The sequence below is a fragment of the Podarcis gaigeae genome (assembly GCF_964106915.1).
Source record: "Podarcis gaigeae genome assembly, chromosome: Z".
Lineage (NCBI taxonomy): Eukaryota > Metazoa > Chordata > Lepidosauria > Squamata > Lacertidae > Podarcis > Podarcis gaigeae.
This window is the reverse complement of record NC_139691.1, coordinates 8,933,819-8,958,535: the sequence shown is the minus strand read 5'-3', so window position 1 is coordinate 8,958,535 and position 24,717 is coordinate 8,933,819. Positions and strand designations below refer to the sequence as shown.

At 45.1% G+C, this 24,717-nt stretch overlaps 2 protein-coding genes across 8 annotated transcripts in view; one reads left to right on the top strand and one right to left on the bottom strand.

Annotated features, from left to right (window-relative positions):
- Positions 1-9,399, top strand: part of LOC310836459 (syntaxin-binding protein 1) — a 57,574-nt gene extending 48,175 nt beyond the window's left edge. For 2 of the 4 annotated variants that reach the window (XM_083721780.1, XM_083721778.1), the window contains 2 exons: positions 3,058-3,189; positions 6,205-9,399. In XM_083721780.1, the coding sequence (XP_083577906.1) occupies positions 3,058-3,167 (110 nt within the window). In that variant the 3' untranslated portion in view covers positions 3,168-3,189; positions 6,205-9,399. The remainder of the gene's footprint in view (positions 1-3,057; positions 3,190-6,204) is intronic. The other 2 variants (XM_083721781.1, XM_083721779.1) reach the window with 1 other exon arrangement.
- A 2,308-nt stretch (positions 9,400-11,707) lies between these two features.
- The window catches only part of AKNA (AT-hook transcription factor), a 67,715-nt gene continuing 54,705 nt past the window's right edge, over positions 11,708-24,717 (bottom strand). For 3 of the 4 annotated variants that reach the window (XM_083721594.1, XM_083721595.1, XM_083721596.1), the window contains exons 17-22: positions 22,793-22,932; positions 21,565-21,678; positions 20,513-20,653; positions 19,009-19,125; positions 17,111-17,279; positions 11,708-15,100 (exon numbers count right to left, since the gene is read on the bottom strand). In XM_083721594.1, coding sequence (XP_083577720.1) covers positions 14,821-15,100; positions 17,111-17,279; positions 19,009-19,125; positions 20,513-20,653; positions 21,565-21,678; positions 22,793-22,932 — 961 coding nt within the window. In that variant the 3' untranslated portion in view covers positions 11,708-14,820. The remainder of the gene's footprint in view (positions 15,101-17,110; positions 17,280-19,008; positions 19,126-20,512; positions 20,654-21,564; positions 21,679-22,792; positions 22,933-24,717) is intronic. The other variant, XM_083721597.1, reaches the window with a different exon arrangement.

Genomic DNA, 24,717 nt, shown 5'->3' with positions numbered 1-24,717 from the left:
GGCAAGGCAAACCAAACTGTGTGACTGATTGTGGGCAGGAGCTAGTCAAGTATGGTTCTTGTTCAAATGGGGCCTGCTTGAATTGCTTAGCAAGTATGTGCCTCCAGCTCTCCCACTTCCCCCTTAGCAGATTACCTGTGGAAGTTGGGGATACAGTGCTGGTGGAAGGTTCTCCAGTTCCCTGGCAGAGCATCAATTCCCTGCAAGGGGGATGTGAACGATAAACCCCATTGGGACTGGTGGGGGGGGGGGAAGGCAGAGAGGCCTAGGGTAAGAGCTGGACCCCAATTACTGGTAGTGCCAATTCATTCTACTTTTGCCCTGCCCACTTTCCTGCTAGGTTCTGCAACAGCAACACTGAGACAAAAGAGGAGAAAGCCAACCGTATCTTTAAAATGTATCTAAAAAATAAAATAATAAGTAACCTTGGTTACTATAGGGACCCTGAGTTTTTGGGACTAGGAGGATCCAATTTGTCTAAGGCTGGCCCTTCCAATACAGAGCCTTCTGGACCAGCCTTAACCCCCAGGCCTCTCATTTTCCATCCCAACAGCTGCCTATCCCAGGGATGGTGTGACCTCTGCCCCTCCAGATGTTGCTGGATGGCAACTTTCATCATTTTGGCATATTGAATGTTGCAGCCCAGCATCTGGAGTGCTACAGGTTCTCCAATCTGAGGAAATGCCTCTTCTGAATAGAGCCTTCCTTCCTTCTGTTGCATGCAGTAGGAAATGCTGCTTCTTAGAGCAGGGGTGTGCAATATGTGGCCCTCCAGATGTTGCTGGATGGCAACTGCTGCATCCCTGACCATTGGGAGTGCTGGCTGGAGGGTTCATTTCCCATCATCTGAATACTCCTTTCAATTGAATGATTGGACCCTGCAGTCTCATATTATGTACGACTGGGGACAGGTGTGGGTTTAAATCTGGCATGGGGAGCTTGTAGCCCCCCAGATGTTGCCGGACTCAAACACCCATCATTCGTGACTATTGGCTGTGCTGGATGCACCTCTGATGAGAGCCAGATTCTAGAAATGTCTGGAGCAGTACAGCTCTGCATCCCTTGCCCCCACCTGCTCACTGGATTTTTCCCTTCCTGGAGGTGAGCCTCCTTTATAACTCTTTTTCTCTTTCTCTACTCTCATATCTTGGTTTGCCATGTGGCTTCACTGTTCTGTGCCTGTATATGTATGTATGTATGTTTGTATGTATGTACATGTGACATGTCAGGTAACTGTTAAATGTAGCTTTTAATGTTGAACGATGCACACTTTGTCTGATCTAGGATTGTGATAGGTGTGTGTGTGTGTGTGTGTGTGTTTTAAATGTTCATCAAGGAACCAGGCACCATCTCATGCTCTTCCTGGGTGTCAGGCATCTATCTCCATGCCGCCTCTTAGTTAACTAGACCTATTCATTTATTCAGACCAACATTTCCATGATTGCCTTTTGGCCTCAAGGGCAATTAATGGGCTCACAAGTGATGAAAACAAAGAACAAAACTGAAAGCAGTATAAATAAGAGCAGCAGCTCTTATATCCATAGCATAAACTATTATTCGCAGAACACTTAAACTACACTTCCCAGGATTCTTTGGGGTCAGCCATGCACTTTATATGCATGTTGTGTATGCAGCCCTTGGTTTTTAGAAACAACAAACACACGGTAAGAGGGACACAGAGCACCTGCTTTGTATGCATAAGTCCAAGGTTCAACCCATGGCAACTTCAGGGCAGAACAATGGGGATGGGGATGCTCCTTCAGGTATACTGGGCCGAGGCCATTTAGGGATTTAAAAGTCAGCACCAACACTTTGAATTGTGCTTGGAAACATACTGGGAGCCAATGTAGGTCTTTCAAGACTGGTGTTATGTGATCTCGGCGGCCGCTCCCAGTCACCAGTCTAGCTGCCACATTCTGGATTAGTTGTCGTTTTCGGTTCACCTTCAAAGGTAGCCCCATGTAGAGTGCATTGCAATAGTCCAAGTTTGAAGGATGGCTGGTTCATATATTGCTTTGGCAACTGTGAATTCAGTAGCCCAATCTTCAAATGCAAACTGAATTTTCTCATCCCTCATTCAGCTGAATTATTTTGAGACATCTAACCGGGGGTGGGGGTGGGTTTGTAAACCTTTTTGGCCCAGTGGGCCAGGTCACCTAGCAGAATGAAGCTAGGTAAGTAACAGGGTGTAGTCTGACCCTTCTGTCAAGGTTGGCTCATGGGGGCGGAGGAAGATTGTGACCATGCAGGACTGAACTGCCTGTGCAGGGAAGGTCAATCCTTATTTCTGCAGCATGAGAGTGCATGAGGGAATTCCTTACAGAATTGAACTTCATACAATCATAGAACTGTAGAGTTGAGTTATCTAGTACAATGCCCTGCAATGCAAGAGTCACAGCTAAAGAATGCCTGACAGATTCCCATCCAACCTCACTGAAGGAGAGCCCAAGTGCTGTCTGCAAAAATGCATGCACTACTAGGGTAAATTTTGCATGGGTTACATGGGGAATTGCTTAGTGAAAATGTGCATTCTAGGACACAATTGCATACAGACTTGTGCGTGTTGAGGAACATTCACACCTAAATCTGAATTTGTATACATGAGATAAACATATTTTTATATTAAAAATAATAATAATTACTAATGGATGTGGATAACTGAACTTAAGATTCGAACAACGAGAAACTGGGAGAAACCAAAATTGAACTTGAACCCCAAACGCATTTCTGCTGCATACAGCAGTTCCTGGAGGCCCAGTGGTGACTGCCAAAACCCAGATCCATCAACTCCACTCCACTGTATGCCTTTATGATGCTTTCCTCGACTGTCCATCTGCCTTCGTCTCTCTGTTCGTATGTGTGTCTGTCATTTCCACATTTGCTTCTTTCACACATGTTCACTCTGCTTCTTTGTACTGATACTTTCTGCTGATAATGAAGTAATGTTAAAGGCCTTTTAAAAGGAAAAGAAAAATCTTTTTTCAGCATGTGCCCTTTTGAATTGTTTTTTTGTTTTTCTCTGTGCAAGGAGTCAGCCCACACTCTGTTCTCCCGCAGGTTCTACTCACATTCTTACTCCCACCAAATTTCTCATGGATCTGAGGCATCCCGACTTCAGAGATTCCACTAGGGTATCTTTTGAGGAACAGGCTCCAACAATGGAATGAGAGCCAAAGAAAACAATAAAAAGTAAAAGCAGCTTACTATAGAAAAAGAAACTCTTCCCTCGCTCGGAAGGGCTTCTTTGATTATTACATCACTCTCTCTTTCTCTCTCTCTTTCCTATATATCTCTCTCTTCCCCCCTCCTTTCCTTCTTTCTTTGTCCATTTTTTTGGTTCTTCAAATGAGAAAATGCTTGCAGTTTTTTTCTGTCTTTAAAACAACGGTTTTGAAAATGTGCCCAGCGTTGCTTCCATCAAATCCTACACCATCTCTTATTCAGAACTTGCCCATTCCTCCCAACAACGGTGATCTATTTCCAAGGGAAACGGTAACACTCCCATATAAAAATAAAAATATGAAAATGAAAAGGGGCTGCAGTTAGACTTGGGGAGTGTCCATTTGCCACTTCAGATTTAAACAGGTTTGAAACTTGTTTAACTTTTGCTCAGAGTCCGTTTTGGTAAATCGTAGCGTTGCACCTGCCAAGAATTCTTTGGCTTATAAAAAGGTGTTAATAAGCTTACACCAGAGGTGGGGAAACCTGTCAACTCTAATCATCCCTGATTATTTGGCCGTGCTGGTCAGGAATTATAGGAGTTGGAGTCAATGTCGGTAGGGCCACAGGTTTCCAATCACCAGAGCAGTTGATATATTCATGAAAATGCTGCTGGGCATTTGCTGTTCCTACAGAGCATTCTCTCTGCCTGCTCTCATCAGCCAAAACACCTGCCTAGCTTGCAGTCGTTCCTGTCACTGTTACAGGGGGTGTGGTGAGGGCTGGGTCAGCTGCCCCTTGGGAGCCCCTCTCCCCCGCCCCTCGCCCCGTTATGGGAGAATATATTGCATGGTCTAGATAGAATGAAAGAGTCCTGCTTTTGTTTCACTCTCAGGGAGAGGCCCTGTGGGGCTTTTTCTGCCTACGGCGCCAAATTAGCTTGCCTGTCCTTTGGTGCTCCTGCTTCTTGAGCTGGTGGGAAGGAAGTTGCATTTCCTGCTCTGCCTCAAAGAGGAACAGGAGATGGGGAAAGTCAGTGACTCCAGAGAAGCAAGGAACGCCTCTGAAAAGCTTGCTGGTTTGTAGCTTGCAAGTTCCTGCCCCAATAGCCATGATGGTTGTATGGCTGCTGTATGTTCAAAGGCAGGGCACCTCACTTGTTTGACCTGACTGGCTTATCACTTCCCAAGGTCTTTGGTACAGCCTCATCGCACTTCTCCTGCTTTGTATCATTTTTTATTTTATTAAATGGAGGTGCCAGCTAGTGAGTTTTGCATTGCTTAAGAGGGTGGGGTTCTTGGCACATGGGACACTGGTGTTAAGGGAACAGGACCCCAGTGCAATCCAGATGGACATTTAGTGCTATACTGGACCTAGCTGCCATGCTTTGAGTATAGAGATGCAAGGCTAGAGCAACACACACACAAACCAAACACACCCACACCCACCCACTCATCCTCATCTGTGCCCACAGAGTGTCCCAACTGGCAGCAGGCCTTAGAATCTTATTCTTTGTTGCTGTTTTTATTTCCTAACACACACTCTGGTCAAGGGTAGCCATAATTACATATTTATTTGCAGCATTTTATACCTTGCCCTTTGAACCTCCAAAGGCTCCCAGAGCAGCTTACAAGAATCATCATCTAAGACAATCTGAAAAACACCATGGCATTTGATAAAATAAGCAGTGGGAGAGCAGAGGGAAAAGCAAGCTCGATCTCAGGTTCTGAAGAAGTGGCAGCTCTTAAAACTGCGTTGTAAGCAGCTCCTTACCAGTGTCCACTGGCAGTTCTGGGAAACTTTGCCTTTTTAAGGGGTGCACAAATCCCCCACCCACTGATGCGTCTCTACCTTACTGGGGCTACAGGAAGGAGAGTTCTCTCTTTCTTCCCCCAAGGGGCCCCTGGTCATCATGGATTCCCCCCCCCCTTCTTTGTCTTCAGTGACATGGGCTTTCTCCTGAAGGCTCCTGCAATATTCCTTGGATCTCACTCTCCCTGACTCCTCTCAACCCCCTTCTCCATATCTCAAATATATATATGTATATATGCACATTTTCAAGTATAGGCAATTCTTTTCTTTCTTTCTTTCTTTCTTTCTTTCTTTCTTTCTTTCTTTCTTTCTTTCTTTCTTTCTTATTTGGCTCTTCCCTCCCATCTGAGGCGGGAGAGGAAGAGGCGATCTTTTATCTGACAGCCTGCCATTTGCCACTGCATGCCAGGGCCTCATGAGCCACACAGCCACTCCTGCCTCGCTTTCGCTATCTATCTCTGCGCCCTCGACGTCAATGGCCTTATGCTGCCCTCTCCAGCATACCATATGCATCATTCCTTCACCACACTTAACTCACGGGGTTACAAAGCCTCCATCTGGTATTCTATATTTTTTTCTTTCTTTCTTTCGTTTCCGGTTTTCGCCTTTCCTTGCCTTTTCCTGCACTAGATGGAATCGTAGTTCCATAGGCTTAACATTTTTGCAAGCATTTCTTTCAGTGGTTAAAAAATAAAAAAAATAAAAATTGGTACGCTGTCCCCGTGGCAGGTAAGAGGTTCTGAGTGTCAGGGAGGGGGGCGGTGTCTGCAATTCTTCTCTCTTCTTTCCTATGTATATGACAGAAAGTGGTGTAGAAGGGGGTGGATTGGGGCCACCTGATAAGGGGGTTCACAAATCCTCCCCCACACAGTGGCTGCTGCTCTAACTTACCACATCACCAGCATGCCACATATGGGTGTTGGTGATCAATTTTGACCCTCTGTTCCACCATGTTGCACCTCTTAAAAACTTTTGATAATAACTTGCCTGATTTGTTTTAGTTGGGGGGTGGGACAGGCAGTCCTTAGCACATGCATTTGCTCAGATGTGGGTGCATTAGCGCCTCCCCCATCCTCGCCCCCACCCACCCAAACCCACCACAGGTCACCAAGGCCCCTGCCCTTATAGATGACAACCCCTTCCCCTTTTCTGATGCCTTTTTCAGGGTGGGAGTTCTAATATGCCTTTCTCTCCTCTTCTCCCTGCCTCCCACTCCCCCGCCCCCATTTGCAGGCTCTACTCACGTCCTCACCCCACAGAAACTGCTGGACACTCTGAAGAAACTGAATAAAACGGACGAAGAAATTAGCAGTTAAACAGACACACACACACACCAACACACAGACCCTTCCCTCTTTCTCTCCTCCCCCATTTCCTGCTCTTCCCTCCTTGACACCATCATCAAAAAAGCAGTGACATGGCATTTGGGGCATCCCATTTCCTTCCAGCTCTGGGGTGATCCTTGCCCCACTTAAATTTGTTGACTGGTTCCATTTCACCTTCTTCTTATTCGTCTTGGTTTCCCCTTCCATCCTACATTTGAAACGAAGGTAAATAAGAGAAGGGTTTGGGGTGGGGAAATTCCATTGTCTTTAAGACAGAGGGGGGAAAAAAGAAAGATAAGAAAAATAATATATTCTATAATATAGATATTATCTCCATATGTGTCCTCCAAAATAAACCACCAAAAACTAAACTTCCATCATTTCATCCTTGGCGATTATATGACGACGATGCTGATAATATTATTATTTTTTAATGATGATGTCCTTTTAGTTCTGGTTTTAGTTTTCTGCCCAGATGGACGAATGCTTGTGACTTATTTATGGCTATGTGATCTTGTACCTAACCTCAGATGCAAACTGTGAAAGGAATGCTCTTCTTTCCCCCACTGTGTATTGGGATTTTTGCTTGCGTTTTGGAAATAACTGTCATTTGACCTTCCTTGTCCTCCCTTGTCCCCCTGCTGCTGCTGCTGCTGCTGCTGTTGTTGAGATTGTCCGTTCGATTTTCATATTTATTTAGTTTATCAGTGTGTAGGTGGTTGGTGCATTTCTGGGTGTGGTTTTTTTATTGCTTCACCCCTGACCTTTTCCAACTTTTTTGGAGCATTATTTTAAATGGAGTGTTTGTGGTTTGCAATTCCAGCATGTCTGGATCAATCTTCCTTATTAGATCTTCTTTGTCCCACCCAGGAATGATGATTTATTTCAACACAAGCATATTTGGAGACCAACCCCTGGTTTTTAATTGGTTTGAAACATGTTGGCAAATGTTATTTTTTTTGTTTTGTTTAGGAAGGAACTTTATTTTAGCACTTTGGTGATACCTTTAATGAGGCAGAGTTCGCTTGTGAATTCTGTAATATTATTTATCACATTCTTCCACCTGAGGGCCCAGGGCTGTCTCTCCAATTTTATCTCCACAACAACCCTGTGAGGAAGGTCTGTCTTACTCATGGTGAGAAACCCAACACCACTCAATAAGATTGTGGTTGACTGGGGATATGAACTCTAGCGCTTTAACCTCTAGACCACATTATGTCTCTGATTTCATGGTTCAATGAATAGCAGGCAGGATTTTCTGGTTCTGGGATGCTTCCTCTTACCGGCTTCCAGAAGGCAGGCCCTGGTTGGGCAGGATCTATCAGGATCTCCAGACTTTTCTGGCCCATGAAAGCATAAGGCAAGCGCTAGCAATGGTGTATTCATTCAATAGACTTTGTTCTGGTTTGGGAGTCAATTTCCTTTCAGTAGTTTGCTGAGAGCAAAGTTGTCTTGAAACCACAATTCCCATGATTCTCTGGAGGCGGCCGCAGCTCATGTAAAATGATACGCTGTGTAGTATAGTCAGCTCATTTCCTCTGTCCTTCTAGCTTTGCCCCCTGTACTTTTGCAAGCACATGTCTAGAGTCCCTGGAATCTGCATTCCTTAATGCAGACTCTAGAGAAACTGACGTCAGTTTGAAAGAGAGTTCGCTGCTTGTGGGATGTAAGCTACACATCCTGTGCACCCCACTTTTGCTTCTAGCTTGGCTGATTCACACATTGCTGTGTGGGGCAGAGAGGCCTACTTTCTTTGCACCACTCTTTTAATCATCTTTTATCTCCAACCCTGCTGTCCTGCCCACAAAGCAGAAATCTGCATTGTGCTGCATTGAATTGACATTCCTGGACTACAACTCCCATCACCATGCTGGCTGGGGCTGATGGGAGTTTGCATCCAACAGCACATCTGCAGCCCCTGTAGTAAGCAATGTTGGCACTTCCTTGTTTTGCCTGCTAAGGAAGGAGGAGACTATACAGCTTTCTCTTTTCAGTGACAGATAACAGATTGGCTGGGTGGTGTAGATGTACACTGCATGGTGTAGATTGCATGATGCTGAATGTGTCAGCTGTTGTGAATCATTTAATCCCTCCCATTTGTGTGATTTGAGGGAGCTCAAGTGGCTTGAAAACTGTCAGGAAAGGGAAATATATTTTTGAGAGAGTGATGAAGGATCACTGCCCCGGGCAAAGACAAAGTGACCAGGATCTTTGCTGTGAAAACAAGAGGCTGTATCCAATGTTAGTCCTACACAGAGTACACAGAGTAGACTCATTAAACCTGGTGGCATGACCAATCTAGGTACATTCCTTTTAATGGATCTCCTCTGTGTGGGACTTAGATGCTTCCCACAGACATCATTTCTGGCCCCACAGCACCTCCTTGTTGTCATTCTCCAACAAAGAATATACCATTGAGCTTTAAATGGGCTTAAAATCTTCCTCAGCACTGGGCTGGATTGTACCCAATTTCTTCCTGGCTTGTTTAGGAGCAAAAATAAAAAATAAACACATGACATATTTCAGGATTGAACTGAAAATAGCAAAACGGATTTGGGAAATGACATCATTAACCAGGCAGCCACAGTTTAAGTGCTTCTATGTCTATTGAGCTAATATGGGATTCGAGCAACATTACTATCCTATTTAACATAGTGACTCCAGATACGGTGGACTACAATGACCATCACCCCACAGTGGTTGTGGGGAGCTGATTGGAACTGTAGCCCACAATATACAGTCTACAACATCCGTCTTCCTGTGTTGTTGGGAAATGTAGTCCCCACATTCTGTGGGGCGTCATGTTGACTAAACCTCAAGCTTAACTTCAGCTGGAGCGTCTCGTTTCTTCTGCCGTCAACAATGGCATTTCTCGTCATCAAATTTTGCCCTGCACCTTTTGGATTCCTTCCCCCTTTCTATCTCTCATCATCCAGTAGTGAAACATTGCTGGCTGTGGCAAGCGCCAAAAATCCCCAATTGTTCTGCATTTATAGATCCCTTTGCCGGTCCTTCTGCTCCCCCTGCAGACTGTATGTATATGAATTAAATAATTGTGTATTGTGGTCGTCCTAACAAGCTTGAAGTAAAGTGGTTTACCGAGTCTTCCTTGTGTGTCCTTTTCTCATTTGACTCCCACAATGGCTGTGTTCGCTTACTGTGATATTTTTTAAAAACTGTATTTTCTTCCCTGCAGTTTTGGGCTGTCCCTCTTCCACCTGTCCCAGGGCATTAATGTCTCTTCCTAGAATATCCCAACAGAGAGAAGAAAATACTCTTTCTGTTTGCTACTATTTTTGTGGTCCATTTTCCCCCTCTCTTGCCCATAATATATTTGTTTTTCGGGCAATGGTTGTGGTCATTTTGCATCAGTAACTGTTTTGCCACCTCTCCAACCTTTTCTTGCACCCTCCCATCCCCCCCCACTCGCCATCCCCTTCTAAATTTAGTATTGCAGCCGCTTCAAGGTATCTCTTTCTCTCCCTTTTGTTTAGATGTGTTTTTGTTGTTTTTGGTGTGATATATATATATATATATATATATATATATATATATATATATATTCACACACATACACTTTATCAAAAGAGAAAAACAGCAGCAAATTCTTGTTATGCAACTTGTTTAATTCTTGAAATTTCAGTGTTTGGAACTGTTGAAGCACAAACGTGTCATCTCTGTTTAGCTGTTCTTCTGTAACTTAAAAAAAGCACTTGGAGTCAATAAATGATTTACTGTCCCATCGAGCGAGGTAAAAGAGGATTGATTTGACATGGGAACTAGTTTGGAGTGTGGGGAGGGGGCAGGAGACAAAAGGCAGACAGAGAGATGCTTAAAGAAAGACTTTCACTTTGCAGAGTGTTTTCTAGATTTTCTCTCTTTGGCTATGTGGTCAGCCCTGTGAGGTAGGCCTGTGGACAAACTCCACAACCTCTTGAGTTAAGGTTCTGCATCTTAAAACTGTGGTCCAAATATGAGGTGCTCCATGAAGATGCTACTGATACTTTTTTCAAGATTTTGAAATGGCAGCATATGCATTGAATGGGAGAGACCAACCACAAGCAGGTCCCTATGGGTGAATTTCCAAGGAAAATTTGCCAACCACAGCTTGCTCTTATCTTGTAAGAGAGCCCTGGTGCAGGCTGTGCTTGCCTATAACAATATTCCTGGCTTACCGTGTTTTATCGAAAGCAAGCAAACAGCACCCAATTGCTAGTACTTCATTCCTCCTTGAATGTAAATAGTATAAGCAGGAGATCTTTTGTGCTTCTCCTTAACAAGTTATGATTGGTAGCCATCCTGAAGCCACCATGACTTTTGAAGATCATAAGCTGCTGCATCCAGCCAAAGACCCATCTAGTCCAGCATCTTGGTCTTACCATGAAGAACCAGATGGCAATGAGCTATCTCTGAATGCAAAAGCACTCTCCTCACTTGTGATCCCCAGCGACTGGTAATCAGAGAAATACTGCCTCTGACAGTGGAGTTAAGGCATAGCCATCATAGATAGCCAATCTTAGCCTTGCTCTCCCTGAATTACCGTATTTTTTGCTCTACAAGACTCACTTTTTCCCTCCTAAAAAGTAAAGGGAAATGTTTGTGCGTCTTATGGAGTGAATGCAGGCTGCACAGCTATCCCAGAAGCCAGAACAGCAAGAGGGATTGCTGCTTTCACTGCGCAGCGATCCCTCTTGCTGTTCTGGCTTCTGAGATCCAGAATATTTTTTTTTCTTGTTTTCCTCCTCCAATGGTCTGGTGTGTCTTATAGAGTGAAAAATACAGTAGTTTGTAACCTTTTGAAGCCATCCAAATTGGTGGCCATCTCTACTTCTTTTGGGAGCGAATTCCAAAGTGTGATTGTGCTATGTGAAAACAAAAAAATTCCTTCCAGTAGCACCTTAAAGACCAACTAAGTTAGTTCTTGGTATGAGCTTTCATGTGCATGCACATTTCTTCAGATACACTGAGTGTGCATGCACACGAAAGCTCATACCAAGAACTAATTTAGTTGGTCTTTAAGGTGCTACTGGAAGGAATTTTTTTGTTTTGACTATGGCAGACCAACACGGCTACCTATCTGTAACTGTGCTATGTGAAGAAATACTTTATGTTGTTGTTCACTTGCTAATCGCAGCTTGCAAGGGAGCAACTAACCACAGTGCCCGGTTTGGATGTAAAGAAAACCTGGTACAATCTGTTTTGTTTGCATTGGGCAGCAGGAAGTACAAGCACTCTGACAGGACATCACTTGTTCTTGATAACAAAATAAGACTTTCTGGCTTATTGTAGGTTTCATGTGCAAACAGAGTCAGTGTGTGTGTTTGAAATCTTTCCCCTTTTTACAAATGAATAAAGACACCAGCAGACAAAAATCATTTATTGAGCAAGAAAAACAGAAACACCCATTTGCATTCATTACCAGAGACGTGCTTGTTTTTTATTTTATTTTATTTTATTTTAAAGGAATGTTGAAAAAGATACAACTATCATAGCTTCACAGTGATTTTGTTTGTGGTAATGGCTCCAATGCAAAACACACCCACCCTACACCAACACCCTGTGTCTGAAAGTGCTTTGAGAACTGTCTACAACATAATGCACATTTTAGCACATTTCTACAGATCGTATGAGTGTTGAGAAGGATCTGTCATTATGATTTTTTTTCTTTTAAAAAAAGTATATTTATAGATTCAAAAAATATAATTTAAAAAGGTGTCAGGGGAGAAATGGCACAGACATCCTTCATCAGCTGCCCACTTCCCCTTGCTTTCTGTTGCAATGTTTCTAAGGCACTCATCTTATGACAGCCAATTCCTGTTATTACTGCACTTTCATCTCAACTCACATAATCTACAGGCAGCATGGAACATTAGCAACAATGAGGATAGGACCAAGAACAGCCAAGGTGGCCTCAACTTCCCAGCTGCATTTAAGCGGTTGCTCAATTCAGTGATTGGCAGAAGGTAGAACAGGCTCTCCTAGGAAATCTCTGGGTTAGCCCCAACAGATCAGCAAGGGTTTCTAACTCCCAATGGTCTAATAACAACAACCGAAAAGCTGCCGTCTTAAAGGTGAGGTCCTATCTGCACTATACATTGACTGCAGCATTATACCACTTTAAACAGTTGTGGCTTCCCCTGAAGAATCCTGGGACCCGTACTTTGTTCAGGGTGCTGAGAGGTGCTTTTCCACACAGCTGCAGTTCCCAGAATTTCCTGCAAAGAGGGGAATAGGGAATTTCCTAAGAACTCTCAGCACCGTTAACAAACCACAGTTTCCAGGATTCTTCAGGGGAACACATGACTGCTTGAATACAGTTTCATACCGCCTCAATATATCATGCAGGTGGGCCTTAGGTTGCTGAAAAAGAATGCCTAGGGGAAAACTATGTGTTGGTTTGTGGGAGGAAGCTTGTTTCTGCTACTGATCACAAATTCCTGGGTAGCGATCATGTGCCCAGAAGGAATCCTTTTGCATGTAATACAGGAATATTCTACAAGACCCAGGGATCAGCCGAACATTGGTGCTGTCAAAGCCCTGATATGACACCTAATGGGGGCTACCTACAAACTCCCTCCCAGCTCTGACACCTCTTTATCTCTCCTGCTCCTGATACTGCATATGACACTAGTTGTATATATAAGTGCCCCTTGGGGAAACCAGCCTTGTGGGCAAAATGAGGGGGGTGGGCAGGCCTAATCAAACCTGCAGGCTGAAGGCTGCTCACCACTGATATCTGTTCTGTCTTAAATATTGATCAACTTTGCCCTGACAATGACAGCAAAAAGTGTCTGATACTGTTATATATCTACTGCCCCCAATGCTTATTGACTGCATTGGTCTTGGCAAACTGCCTACAATGTGTTGGACCTCAGAGTGGCTGCTTGCCCAAAGTTCTTAAAGCACACACAAACAACCTAATGGGCACAAGGAAATGGGGAGGGAGAGAAAAGTATTCTGGCAAAATATATTTTGAAGACATTCTTGAAGGCAAAAAAACCCCAAAAGAGTAGACATACAAAATGCTCATTGTTTCCATTCCATAGTACCAAACCAAACAGCAATTGAAACCACACGTGTAAAAAAACAAATACACCCAAACACATATACACATATCTCTGAAAACGATACACCATGGCTACCCTTCACAAAATAGAGCTCTTTCTCTCATGCATCACAAAGAGTCCTGAGGTAAATATTGCAATAGACTCACGGCCCTTAGGAGGACCACCAAAAAACTTTTATGTCCTACTCTCAGCTTATTGAGCCTTGTAAGTAGGACAGTACCCTGTAAGGGGTTGTATTCAGACTAGTTCCACTGGAATTAATGAACCTAAGTTATGTGCATTAATTTCAGTGAGTCTGCTCTTAAGAATGACAAACATTGGATACAGTGCTGTATGTTTACAGTGAATGAGATCTGTTCAGCAACAGCATGGAGGAGGTAGTAGACCTTCCTGCAAGACGATCAGGATAAAAACGTAAGAGCCCTGCTGGATCGAGCCAATGGCCCAAGTAGTTTAGCATCCTGTTCTCCCAATGACCAACACATTTCCCAGTGGGAAGTCCAAAAGCAGAACCATTTGTTATTCCCAGCAGGTGGCATTCAAAGACACAGTTGTTCCACCAGTAGAGGCAGAGCATAGCCTTAAAGGCTCTGAACAGCCACTGGCCAGTGCTTATGCCCAATATCATCTTCATCTTCCTAGGAGATGAAGGGTGCTAAAGTGGGATAACTGCAGCAGGTGCCAGAATTGTTTGCTGGCCAACAAGCCATTTGTTGGCTGCCCCCCATAGGGCCTTTCAATTCCCTGAAAATAAGATGAGAAGAAGTACCATCTTCACATGGCCTCAGTGAGCCAGAAGATGTTTTGCTTCTGCCACTATGCCCACAAAGGAGCTTTTAAGACTTCCATTTTTAAGGCAAAAGACAGTTGAGGTAAGGTGAGAACAGAGGAACAGGCAGGTAGAAGACACCCAGCACTGGAATATCTAAGGCTGACCTAAGGACCCACCACCAAGCCCCCTGCCAAAGTTAAGAGAGATACACTACCCTCAATGTCCATTGGAAAAATAAAGTAGTGGAACCACTACTGTTGCCCCTACTCCATGAAAATGCTACATCTTTCCCCAAACTGCTTGGAAATTTGCCCTTTTAAGATGCGCAAAATAAGGGCAGAGATGGCTTTCATGATACGAAGTTGTTTGTTCAGGGGATGTGCAGCAGCAGTCCCTTTCCACAATCTTTGAAGGCTCCCAGTGTGTATTAAGACAGGTGCCACACACAGCCTAGAGACTTGAGCACCTCCACAATGCTTAAGAGGCTGTTGGGCACCCAAAAATGGGACACCTCCACAGTGAGTTAGGGGCTCTATGGTGGTGCTCTTTGGCACATAAAAGACCAAGAATGTTATATGAATATCTCTCCCATGTTATGTTTTGGGGGAACTGAGTCCCATTTCCCCCCCTTTTTGCAATTCCAGCTAAACCAGTAGAGGAGGTGTCCATCCACTTGGCTCTCTTTCTAAAAGAGGCAGGATCTCCGCTGGTGCCTCCCTTTGTTCAAATCTGAAGTCAGAGACCGGCTGATCCGCTTGGTGGTGAGCTTCATGTCTCTCGCAGCTACTATGGCGCGGCTCAGAGACCTGTTCAGGTCCTGCAGACCAGCGCAGTCAAGAGTCATGGAGCAGCAGGAACCCTCTTGCATTTGGTGCTGAGAAGCCGAGGTTTTCAGCTCTGTGGCCTGGGGCCTGCTAGGGACAGCAGCAGGGGAGGAGATCTGAGGTGCAAGTGGAGAACAATAGCTGGCAAAGAGAAAAAGAAGGGGGGGGGTTGAATAAACCTTTACACTAGGTGAAAGCATTTGTGCATCTAGTTCAGTACTGCCTACACCAAGGGGAATAAATAATAATAATAATAATAATAATAATGATAATAATAATAATAGGTGGCAGGGTTTCCCCAGCCACTCTGGGTGACTTCCAACAGAACACTAAAATACAATAACCTATTAAACATTAAAAGCTTCCCTAAACAGGGCTGCCTTCAGATGTCTTCTAAAAGTTTGGTAGTTATTTTTGGCTTCTGGTGGGAGGGCGTTCCACAGGGCAGGTGCCACTACCAAGAAGGCCCTCTGCCTGGTTCCCTGTAACTTGACTTCTCACAGTGAGGGAACCACCAGAAGGCCCTTGGCACTGGACCTCAGTGTCCGGGCAGAACGATGGAGGTGGAGACGCTCCTTCAGGTATACTGGACCAAGGCTGTTTAGGGCTTTAAAGGCCAGCACCAACACTTTGAATTGTGCTCGGAAACATACTGGGAGCCAGTGTAGGTCTTTCAAGACAGGTGTTATATGGTCTCATTGGTCGCTCCCAATCACTAGTCTAGCTGCCGCATTCTGGATTAGTGTTGGTTTACGGGTCACCTTCAAAGGTAGCCCCACATAGAGGGCATTGTAGTAGTCCAAGCGAGAGATAACTAGAGCATGCACCATTCTGGCGAGACAGTCTGCGGGCAAGTAGGGTCTCAGCCTGCGTACCAGATGGAGCTGATAAACAGCTGCCCTGGACACAGAATTAACCTGTGCCTCCATGGACAGCTGTGAGTCCAGAATGATTCCCAGGCTGCACACCTGGTCCTTCAGGGGCACAGTCACCCCATTCAGGACCAGGGAGTCCGCCACACCTGCCTGCCTCCTGGCTCCCCAAAACAGTACAGTGGTACCTTGGGTTAAGTACTTAATTTGTGCGGAGGTCCGCTCTTAACCTGAAACTGTTCTTAACCTGAAGCACCACTTTAGCTAATGGGGCCTCCCGCTGCCGCCACGCTGCCGGAGCACGATTTCGGTTCTCATCCTGAAGCAAAGTTCTTAACCCAAGGTAATATTTCTGGGTTAGCGGAGTCTGTAACCTGAAGCGTATGTAACCTGAAGCATATGTAACCTGAGGTACCACTGTACTTCTGTCTTGTCTGGATTCAACCTCAATCTGTTAGCTGCCATCCATCCTTCAACAGCCTCCAGACACTCACACAGGGTGGGGGATGTTTTTCAGGCAGAGGGCTGCATTCCCATCTGTGCAACCTTCTGGGGGGCCACATGCCAGTGACGGTCAAGACCAGAGGTTAAAGTGGGCAGAACAATAAATATAAATGCTACTTTAGTGGAGTGGGCTGCTATTACACACATTCATGCCCCACTCTGCCCTCCATCCAGGTAAGCAAGAGGCATCATCAGAGTGAAAAAACCAACCAACCAATCAACCAACCAACCAGGCAAAAACACTCAAGGAGGAGTATGTAATAGGGCTAAGTGAGGGGTGTAGCCTTGGGAGAGTCCAGCGGACCAGACACTGAAGCTTAGAGGGGCACATTTAGACCCTGAGTCTGAGGTTCCCAGCCCTGGGTCTGCACTAACTGGCCAGGAGCTCCCCAGAATCTCAGGAACAGCAAGGGCCTTTTTCATCCTTTTACCTGATCCTTCTAACTGGAGGTGCTAGGAACTGAACCTGGGGACTTCTGCTGGTAAGGTATGTGCTCTCTCACTGAACACTCCCAAATGAGTTTTGGAGGCATCAGTGGCAGGGAACAATCCAACATCAGAGTAGGAGACCTTATAGAGGCAGACAACTGAAGCTGGACTACAACACCAATCACTCCTGATCACTGTCCATGTTGTCTAGAGCTTGATGGAAAGTTTTATTCCAGCAATATCTGGAGGGCCACAGGCTCTCCATTGTTGGGGTCAACACAATAAGGGAAAAAGTCATATCTCTCAGAATTCTCACTGAACAAAGGCCTGAATGAATGGTTCTTACATTATAGGCGTTGGGGGATAGGGAACCATGGGGACATAGTTGATGGAGGCAGGAGGGCTTGGGAGTGCCAGATACCAGAGTCCAGGCTGCTGTGATTGATGGTGGTTGCTGGAGTTCTGCTGTGGTCCAGAACCTTGCTCTGCTTTGTCCCCTGCGCCATGGTCCACCCCTGGGGGCAAATGAGAAAACAAGATCTAAAATTCTCCCTAGACAGAACTGGGAGGAATTGATAACTTTATTATTATTATTATTTATAATTTTCAACATTACATAACTACAACAATGTTTGCCAAGTTTTAACATTTTCAATTTTGACTCCTTTCCCCCTCTTTCTGCAGTTCCTTACATTTATTTTCATCCTTTCCTGTATACTCCAAATTGTTTTAACTTATTCTTTTATTCGTCTATTCTAATATATATCTCATATATATTTTATAAAAAAAACCTGCAAGTTTTTACAATAATTGGAGGAATTGATATCTTACTATAAAAGAAAGTGGGAGGCACTTCAGAGAGCAACTCCCACTCTCCTTTGAAAGGGAGTTGAAGCTGGGGTGAGCTGTGAGGAGAGGGACTAGGAGCGAGCTATAAAGGGGTTTGGTTGGCCTGTGAGGGGATACCAAGGGGGTGGGGGTGGTGTAAAGGAAGGGAGTTTGATCAGATGTAAAGGGAGGAAGGGTTGGTGAAGTATAGGGGCAGAGGGGTTGGTGAGTAGAGTGAGCAGGGGCAGCAGCCCTCTGTGTGCATATGTGTGTATTCAATGACATGTTGCAGATACACACACAAAAATCTCATCCATAGCTGTCAGCTCACAGATTTGAAAAGAAAGGGACCAGCAGCCTCAACAGTAAGTGATCAGCAGCCAAAATAAGGGATTTTCCAAGCACAGGTATGTTCAACTTTCTGCCAAAGGCAGAAAGCCCAGCCAGTAGCCAAACGAAGCCTCAAGCGGTGGTTCCCACAACGCAGCAAGCCGGGAAAGGGGATGCAGCAAGGAAAACCACTGTCACCTCTCCGCTGGGAAGCGCTGAGCAAAGGCGAGTTCCCAGGCAACACGGCCGATTTGATTGGCACAAGGCATGCAAGCTCCACCCCCCAGTCATTCTTAGATTCCTTATTGGGTGAGCAATGCAGCCAAGCAACACAGTTGGAGCCTCCCTCCTCCCTGGCTGTCAGGGAGGGAGGGAGAGGAGCTGCTTCCTTTGAAACCCGGGAAATTTAATGGACATCATCAATAAGGCATAGCAGCGGGACACAACGTTGGGATAAGGGCCTTTCCCGCCAAATAAGGGACGGTTGACAGCTATGATCTCATCCCAGTCTGGAGAAGCCCCAAGTGTCCAACACGTATCTCATATTTTGTTTAGTGTCCATGGAAGTTCAGTGGCACAGATGCTCTTTAACACTCTTCCCCTTGAAAGACACCTGCTGAAAACATTTCCATTTCACTAAGTGCTTTTTAGAGAATTAATTTGACTCAACTTTGGCCATTTGTTCTCTGTTTTACGACCATAACATTTATACAATGCCTGTATTTTTTTATTGTTACTTGATTTCTAAAAATGTATTGGCAGTTTACAAATCAATGGCTACTAGGTATGATGGCTATGCTCTCCCTCCACTGTCAGAGGTGTCAGTCGCATCTCTGAATACCAGCTGCTGGGGAAAGTGCTGTTGTGTTCAGGTCCTGCTTCTGGTCTGCCACTATGAAAACAGGAAGCCAGGCTAGATGAGCTGTTGGCTTGAGCTAGCAGCCTCATCTTATATTTTTATAAACAAAACCATTCCTCTTGGGAACTGTTTCCAAACCCCTCACCATCCTTGCTGCCCTCATCAGGACCTGCACTCCGGTTTGCCAACACGGCATCAGTTTTCACACCAGAATTTCCCTTTCTCACCATGCACTACTTTGCTCCTGGGGTTCCTGGTATCCTTGAACAGATGGCTTGGTGCTTCTGACTTCTTCGGAGTGCTTTGGTAGAAGGGTCCAAATGAATCCCTTGGGGCGTCACAGCCTAGAAATGAAAGACAAAGTAATTCATCTTGCCACAAGGACCCTCCACCCCGGATCCAAAAACAAGAATACCCAGAACCAGAGCCCTGGAGAGGATTTTTTTAAAAAAAGAAAAACTACCAGTATGTGGAATCAGCTAAGATATTGAGCTATAAATTAATCATGACATTGGACATGCATGCCTCTGGGTGTGCTGATGTTGCTCGCATGTCCACCACCAAAATTTTGTGAGTGCCTAGCCCCCTCTGAGTGAATTTTGTGGGTGCTACAGCACCCAGGGCCCCTGGCACCCGGTGCCTATGCCTCAAGCATAGAACTCATTAGATAAGTCTTGGACAAACCAGTCATTCTCAGTTTCTGCTGAAACTGCTGCCCCAGATTTATTTATTTTTAATCTCCTAAAAAAAGGTTTAAAAAAAGAAAAGACATGTAGACTGAGTCCTTAATTTAGGAATGCAGAAATTCACCAGGTACCAGTTAACATTTAACCAAGGATAATGATTCCTGTGGCACTATTCCACCTGTTGCTAAGCGCCAGAATTGTAAAAAGGGAAAAGTCAAGAGGAAATTTAAGGTGGAGAGCCAGCAGATATACAACATTCAGCACCTGATTCGTTCCACATTTGCTTCAGTGAGACATTTGGTGGTGTAAGTTATGGGCTAATTTTTCTTATCAGTTGCTGTATGGAACTCCTGATTCAGAACATACCCTGCTCCCAGACTCTGACTTCCTTGTTCTTCCAACAGAGTGGACTGCTCACATAAGCCAGCCACTTCGCTGCCACTGCGAATCCTGCCCTGCTCTGTAGTCTGGATTGTGCAAACAGAGATGGGGCACTTGTGGCCCTCCAGATCCTATTTGATTACAACTCCTATTACTGCCTCACAGATGAGCAAAATGGTCAAGGGGATGGAGCAACTCCCCTGTGGGATAAGGTTTCAGAGTTTGGACATCTTTAGTTTAAAGCAAAGGAGAGAAGGAGGCAACATGACAGTTGATGTGAAGAAAGCAGATACGCAACTCATGAAGATCCAATGAAGTTGAATTTTAGAGGACTCAGAGCAGACTAAAGAAAGTACTTATTTACATGGCACAGAGTTAAAACTACTTGCTCCCACAAAATACAGCAATAGAAACCAACCTGGATAGCTTTGAAAGAGGGCTGGACAAATTTGTGGATAATAAGGCTAGCAGTGGCTACTTACCATGATGGCTATGTTCTACCTCTACTGTTAGTAAACCTCTGAATACCAGTTGCTAGGAATCACAAATGGAGAGAGTGCTGTTGCACTCAGACCCTGCTTGTGGGCTTCCCAGTGGAGCATTTGGCTGGCTACTGTGAGAATGGGATGCTGGACTAACTCCAGTAGGGCTCTTCTTATGATACCTTTGTAGCCTCTGGCATCTTGGTTTCTTGTGGGTACCTCTTCAAGCCGTGACTTGACCTCTTGGCAATAGGGGCACGGGGCAGAGCTTTTGGGAGTCTTTGGTTCTTGGGACTTGGGACTTGAAAAAGAATACTGGGTTCCTACAGAAATCGAAACAAAGAAACTTGATACACACACTCCAGACATCTGGTTTCCCTTGTGGGAAGATAATCCTGGACTCTATGGGTCTTTGGTTTAATGCAGCAGGGGTCTTCTTACGTTATAGCATCTCCACCTTCATCATTCTGCCCAGACACTGAGGTCCAGCGCCGAGGGCCTTCTGGCAGTTCCCTTGCTGTGAGAAGCCAAGTTACAGGGAACCAGGCAGAGGGCCTTCTCGGTAGTGGCACCTGCCCTGTGGAATGCCCTCCCACCAGATGTCAAAGAGAAAAATAACTACAAACTTTTAGAAGACATCTGAAGGCAGCCCTGTTTAGGGAAGCTTTTAATGTTTAATAGGTTATTGTATTTTAGTGTTCTGTTGGAAGCCGCCCAGATTGGCTGGGGAAACCCAGCCAGATGGGCAGGGTAGAAATAATAAATTATTATTATAATTATTATTGTATAGCTTTTATTGTAACACATTGTTCTTTTTTTCTGATTTTATGCCACACTTTATGTTTTTAAATTTTGTAGGTTGCATGGAGACATTTGGTGCCAAGCAACTGATAAACTGAAAGGATGATGATGGTAATAATTTGCTTGGTAGCTTTCTCAGCGGGGACCACCATTCTTCCCTCCCCCCCGCACCTGGAGAGGAAGGGAGGAGAAATTATTGCCACAAATCAGAGCAAATTTCTCCTGAAAATTACATCCCCACCCCCAAAATGTAAAAGGGGGGAAGACAGTTCTGCTCTCCTCTTCCGATACCCTCACCTAAAATTTAGGCCATATTTTTATTAGCATGGAAATTCAACCCAGCCTTCCTAGCGCAGTGCACTGCTACCTGTCTAGTCCTTCCTGGGACAGATGATTTGGTAAATAAAAGCAGGCTCATGTGCCCATTGCTCACCAGTGTAGGGCCCCCAGAGGATGGGCTGCTCTGTGGATTCTTTCCTAGAAGCAGAGGTTTCCTGGCGTTTCCCTTTCCATGGCTTTGGTGGTGAGTAGTCTGACTCTGAATGGCCTGCAAACAACACAGGTGGGGATACCCTCAGTCCTCATAGGCACATAGAATAGCAGTCACTTCATTATACAGGATCAAGTCCAAGGGAATCAAGTGCTGTTGGTTTGGAGCAGAAGCCACTTGTGCACAACACTGATGGACTAATGCATGAGATGTCACTGACAATGAACAGCTGGAAAAGGTTTAATATAAAGGTAAAGGGACCCCTGACCATTAGGTCCAGTCGTGACTGACTCTGGGGTTGCGGCGCTCATCTCGCTTTATTGGCCGAGGGAGCTTCTGGGTCATGTGGCCAGCATGACTAAGCTGCTTCTGGCGAACCAGAGCAGCACACAGAAACACAGTTTACCTTCCCACCGGAGTGGTACCTATTTATCTACTTGTACTTTGACATGCTTTCGAACTGCTAGGTTGGCAGGAGCAGGGACTGAGCAACGGGAGCTCACCCCGTTGCAGGGATTCAAACCGCCAACCTTCTGATCAGCAAGTCCTAGGCTCTGTGGTTTAACCCACAGCTCCACCTGCGTCCCAGTTGGAAAGGGTTTAGGTTAGGTTTATTTAATTCATACATTGCTTCCCTTAAAAAAAGTCTGAAGTGATTTGCAACCACTGTAAGGAAACACAAATAAAAATCGCATAAACTTTTTTTAAAAAAGCAAAACATACCCACCCAGATTTAACAGTACAATGCTTGGTGATACCCAAATGCCCAGGAAAAAGAAAACATATTTGCCTCAAATAAATGTCAAGGTTGGCACCAGAGCAGTTTGTACAATGGGTGGGGGAGGTGCTACTGTTCTGTCACTGCCACCCTCATAGAATCACAGAACTAGTCCAACCTTCTGCAATGCATGAATTACAACTAAAGCATCCCTGACAGACGGCCACCCAACCTCTGCTTAAAAACCTTCCAAGGTACTTCGTTCTTCAGGACATCCTTCAAAGGTGGCATGCAGAAAAGGACCTTAGGGTCCTGGCAGGCTTATATGAGGAACAGAAGCACATACAGCACATCCTTCTGAAAGGCATGCCTATATTCAGCCTCAGAATAAAATGCATCTCTTTGCATAACCAAAGCAACCTAATGCACACCACAAACATTTTTGTTGCTTACTGAGGTCCATCTGGATCCCATCTTGCAGATGTGACCTCTTTATCCACTCTTCTGGCTTGATCAACAGAGCTGGACTGTCATGGTCAGCTGCGCTCTTCCCAGATGTTTTGCTGCGAGATGAGGTGGGGATGTGGTTGGACCTGCAAGACAGTGAATTGTTTTAGGCACACTGCACCATTCCTTACATGAGCAGCAGCAAGCACAGGGCAGAGAACTTCTGCTTATCTACTGCAAATCTGTGTGTCTGTGAGAGAAAATTTAAAGGGGAAGAAGTGGTGGGCACAAGTAAGAGGTCTTTACCTTTGCAGTGCTTCTCCCTCCCCTGCATATCAGGGCTCCAAGACCACCCCCTTTTTTTGCAACAGAAGCTTACCAAGTGTTTGACTAAAAATGACCTTGTATGTGAAAAATTATAGGATATCATTAGTCTCAACAAACAATAAATCTATTTCAGGTTTCCAGCTGATGCCTGGTGTAAATAAAGGCAAGAAAGAAAGCTGGGCTTCTGGGGCATTGTATGGGGAGCAGATGGCACCAGAGAGAAGACACTTGTTGCTGTGCAGGGTGTCAATGTCGGAAATCTCAAGCCTTGTGAGAGGAATTTGCCACTCTCCAGGCACCCGGCTTGAGTTCCTTGTTGACCTCCCCGTCTGCGACTCCCAGCAGGATACAGGCGAGGTCTCTATCGGCGATCCTCCTCAAACGTGAGAAGAACACACCACTCTTCCCTCCTCCCTGCCTTCCCCAGGGAGGGGAAAGAGACAGACAGAAATGTATTTACATGCCTTTATTTCTGTCCTTGCAGCAGTACAGAGAAACACGTCTGCACTCTCCAAACACCAACAGCAGAGAGAAAGACTCCACCCCTGTACTTCCAGTACAGGTCAGATGACACTCTGAGCTAACATCCGGTGCTCAGTACAATGAATAGACTGTCCCTTTGTTCCCACGGTACAGTCCCAAACATCAACATCCTGTTTGGCTTTCCAAACTGCTGCATTGCTCCTTTTTCGTAACATACTCCCCCAAAAGAATCAATGCGTGTTGCGAGCAAAGCTTGATCCAGAGAAGAAAATGAACAGTTGTTATACATATAACACTCCCCTGTTGTTTCAGTTCCACCCTTGGAACTCCCCGTCACTGGTTTCCCCAATGTACCTCTCTGGTTGTTTGGCTTCCAAGGAATGAGTGCATCTGCATTACCTTGGCTAGCTACTCTCTGTTGTGCCTTTGTCTCTGACTTAGACACAGCTTCAACCTGTCCTCTGTTGTGTACAACAGCAACACATGCAACAGCTAAGTTGGCAAACTCTTTTGAATACCTCTTGGGTGGTACACCCTTTGTAACTCTCTCAGACCTACGTATGAGGTGCTGATCCTCTCTGCTCACTGGTTCAGTCTCCAGACTCTTTGGAGAACCAGTTCCAATGGTAAACAGTGGTTCGTCCTCCGCCTGTGAGGGTCTAGCCATTATGTGAGATTTCCTCTCAATGACTGTGTCAACTGAGCTCTTTGAGCTACTACTGTCATCATCAGTACCACTGTAATCAGTAAAATCATCATCAACATCTGAATTGTCCTCTGTGGGAAGTGTGTGAACAATTACTCTCTCCTGTTCAGGAGCACTCTCTAGAAATTTTGTGAGAATCACCTGACCAGATTCAGACAAAATTACTCTGTAGAGACCCTTTTCATATCCCACAAAAATGCCTCTGGCATTCTTTACTCCACCTGGAGCTTCTGTCCTCACATGAGACCCAAAAACCTTGAAATGGGCAATAGAAGGTTTTCTATGGAACAGCTTCTCAAAAGGAGAACTTCCAAACATCCAGGTAAGGTATGTTTCTGGCGCCTGCCCCTCCAGCAGCCTGCCCCTCCAAGTAGCATAAGGCAGCTGAATCTAGCAGCCATTTTAACTCCCCACC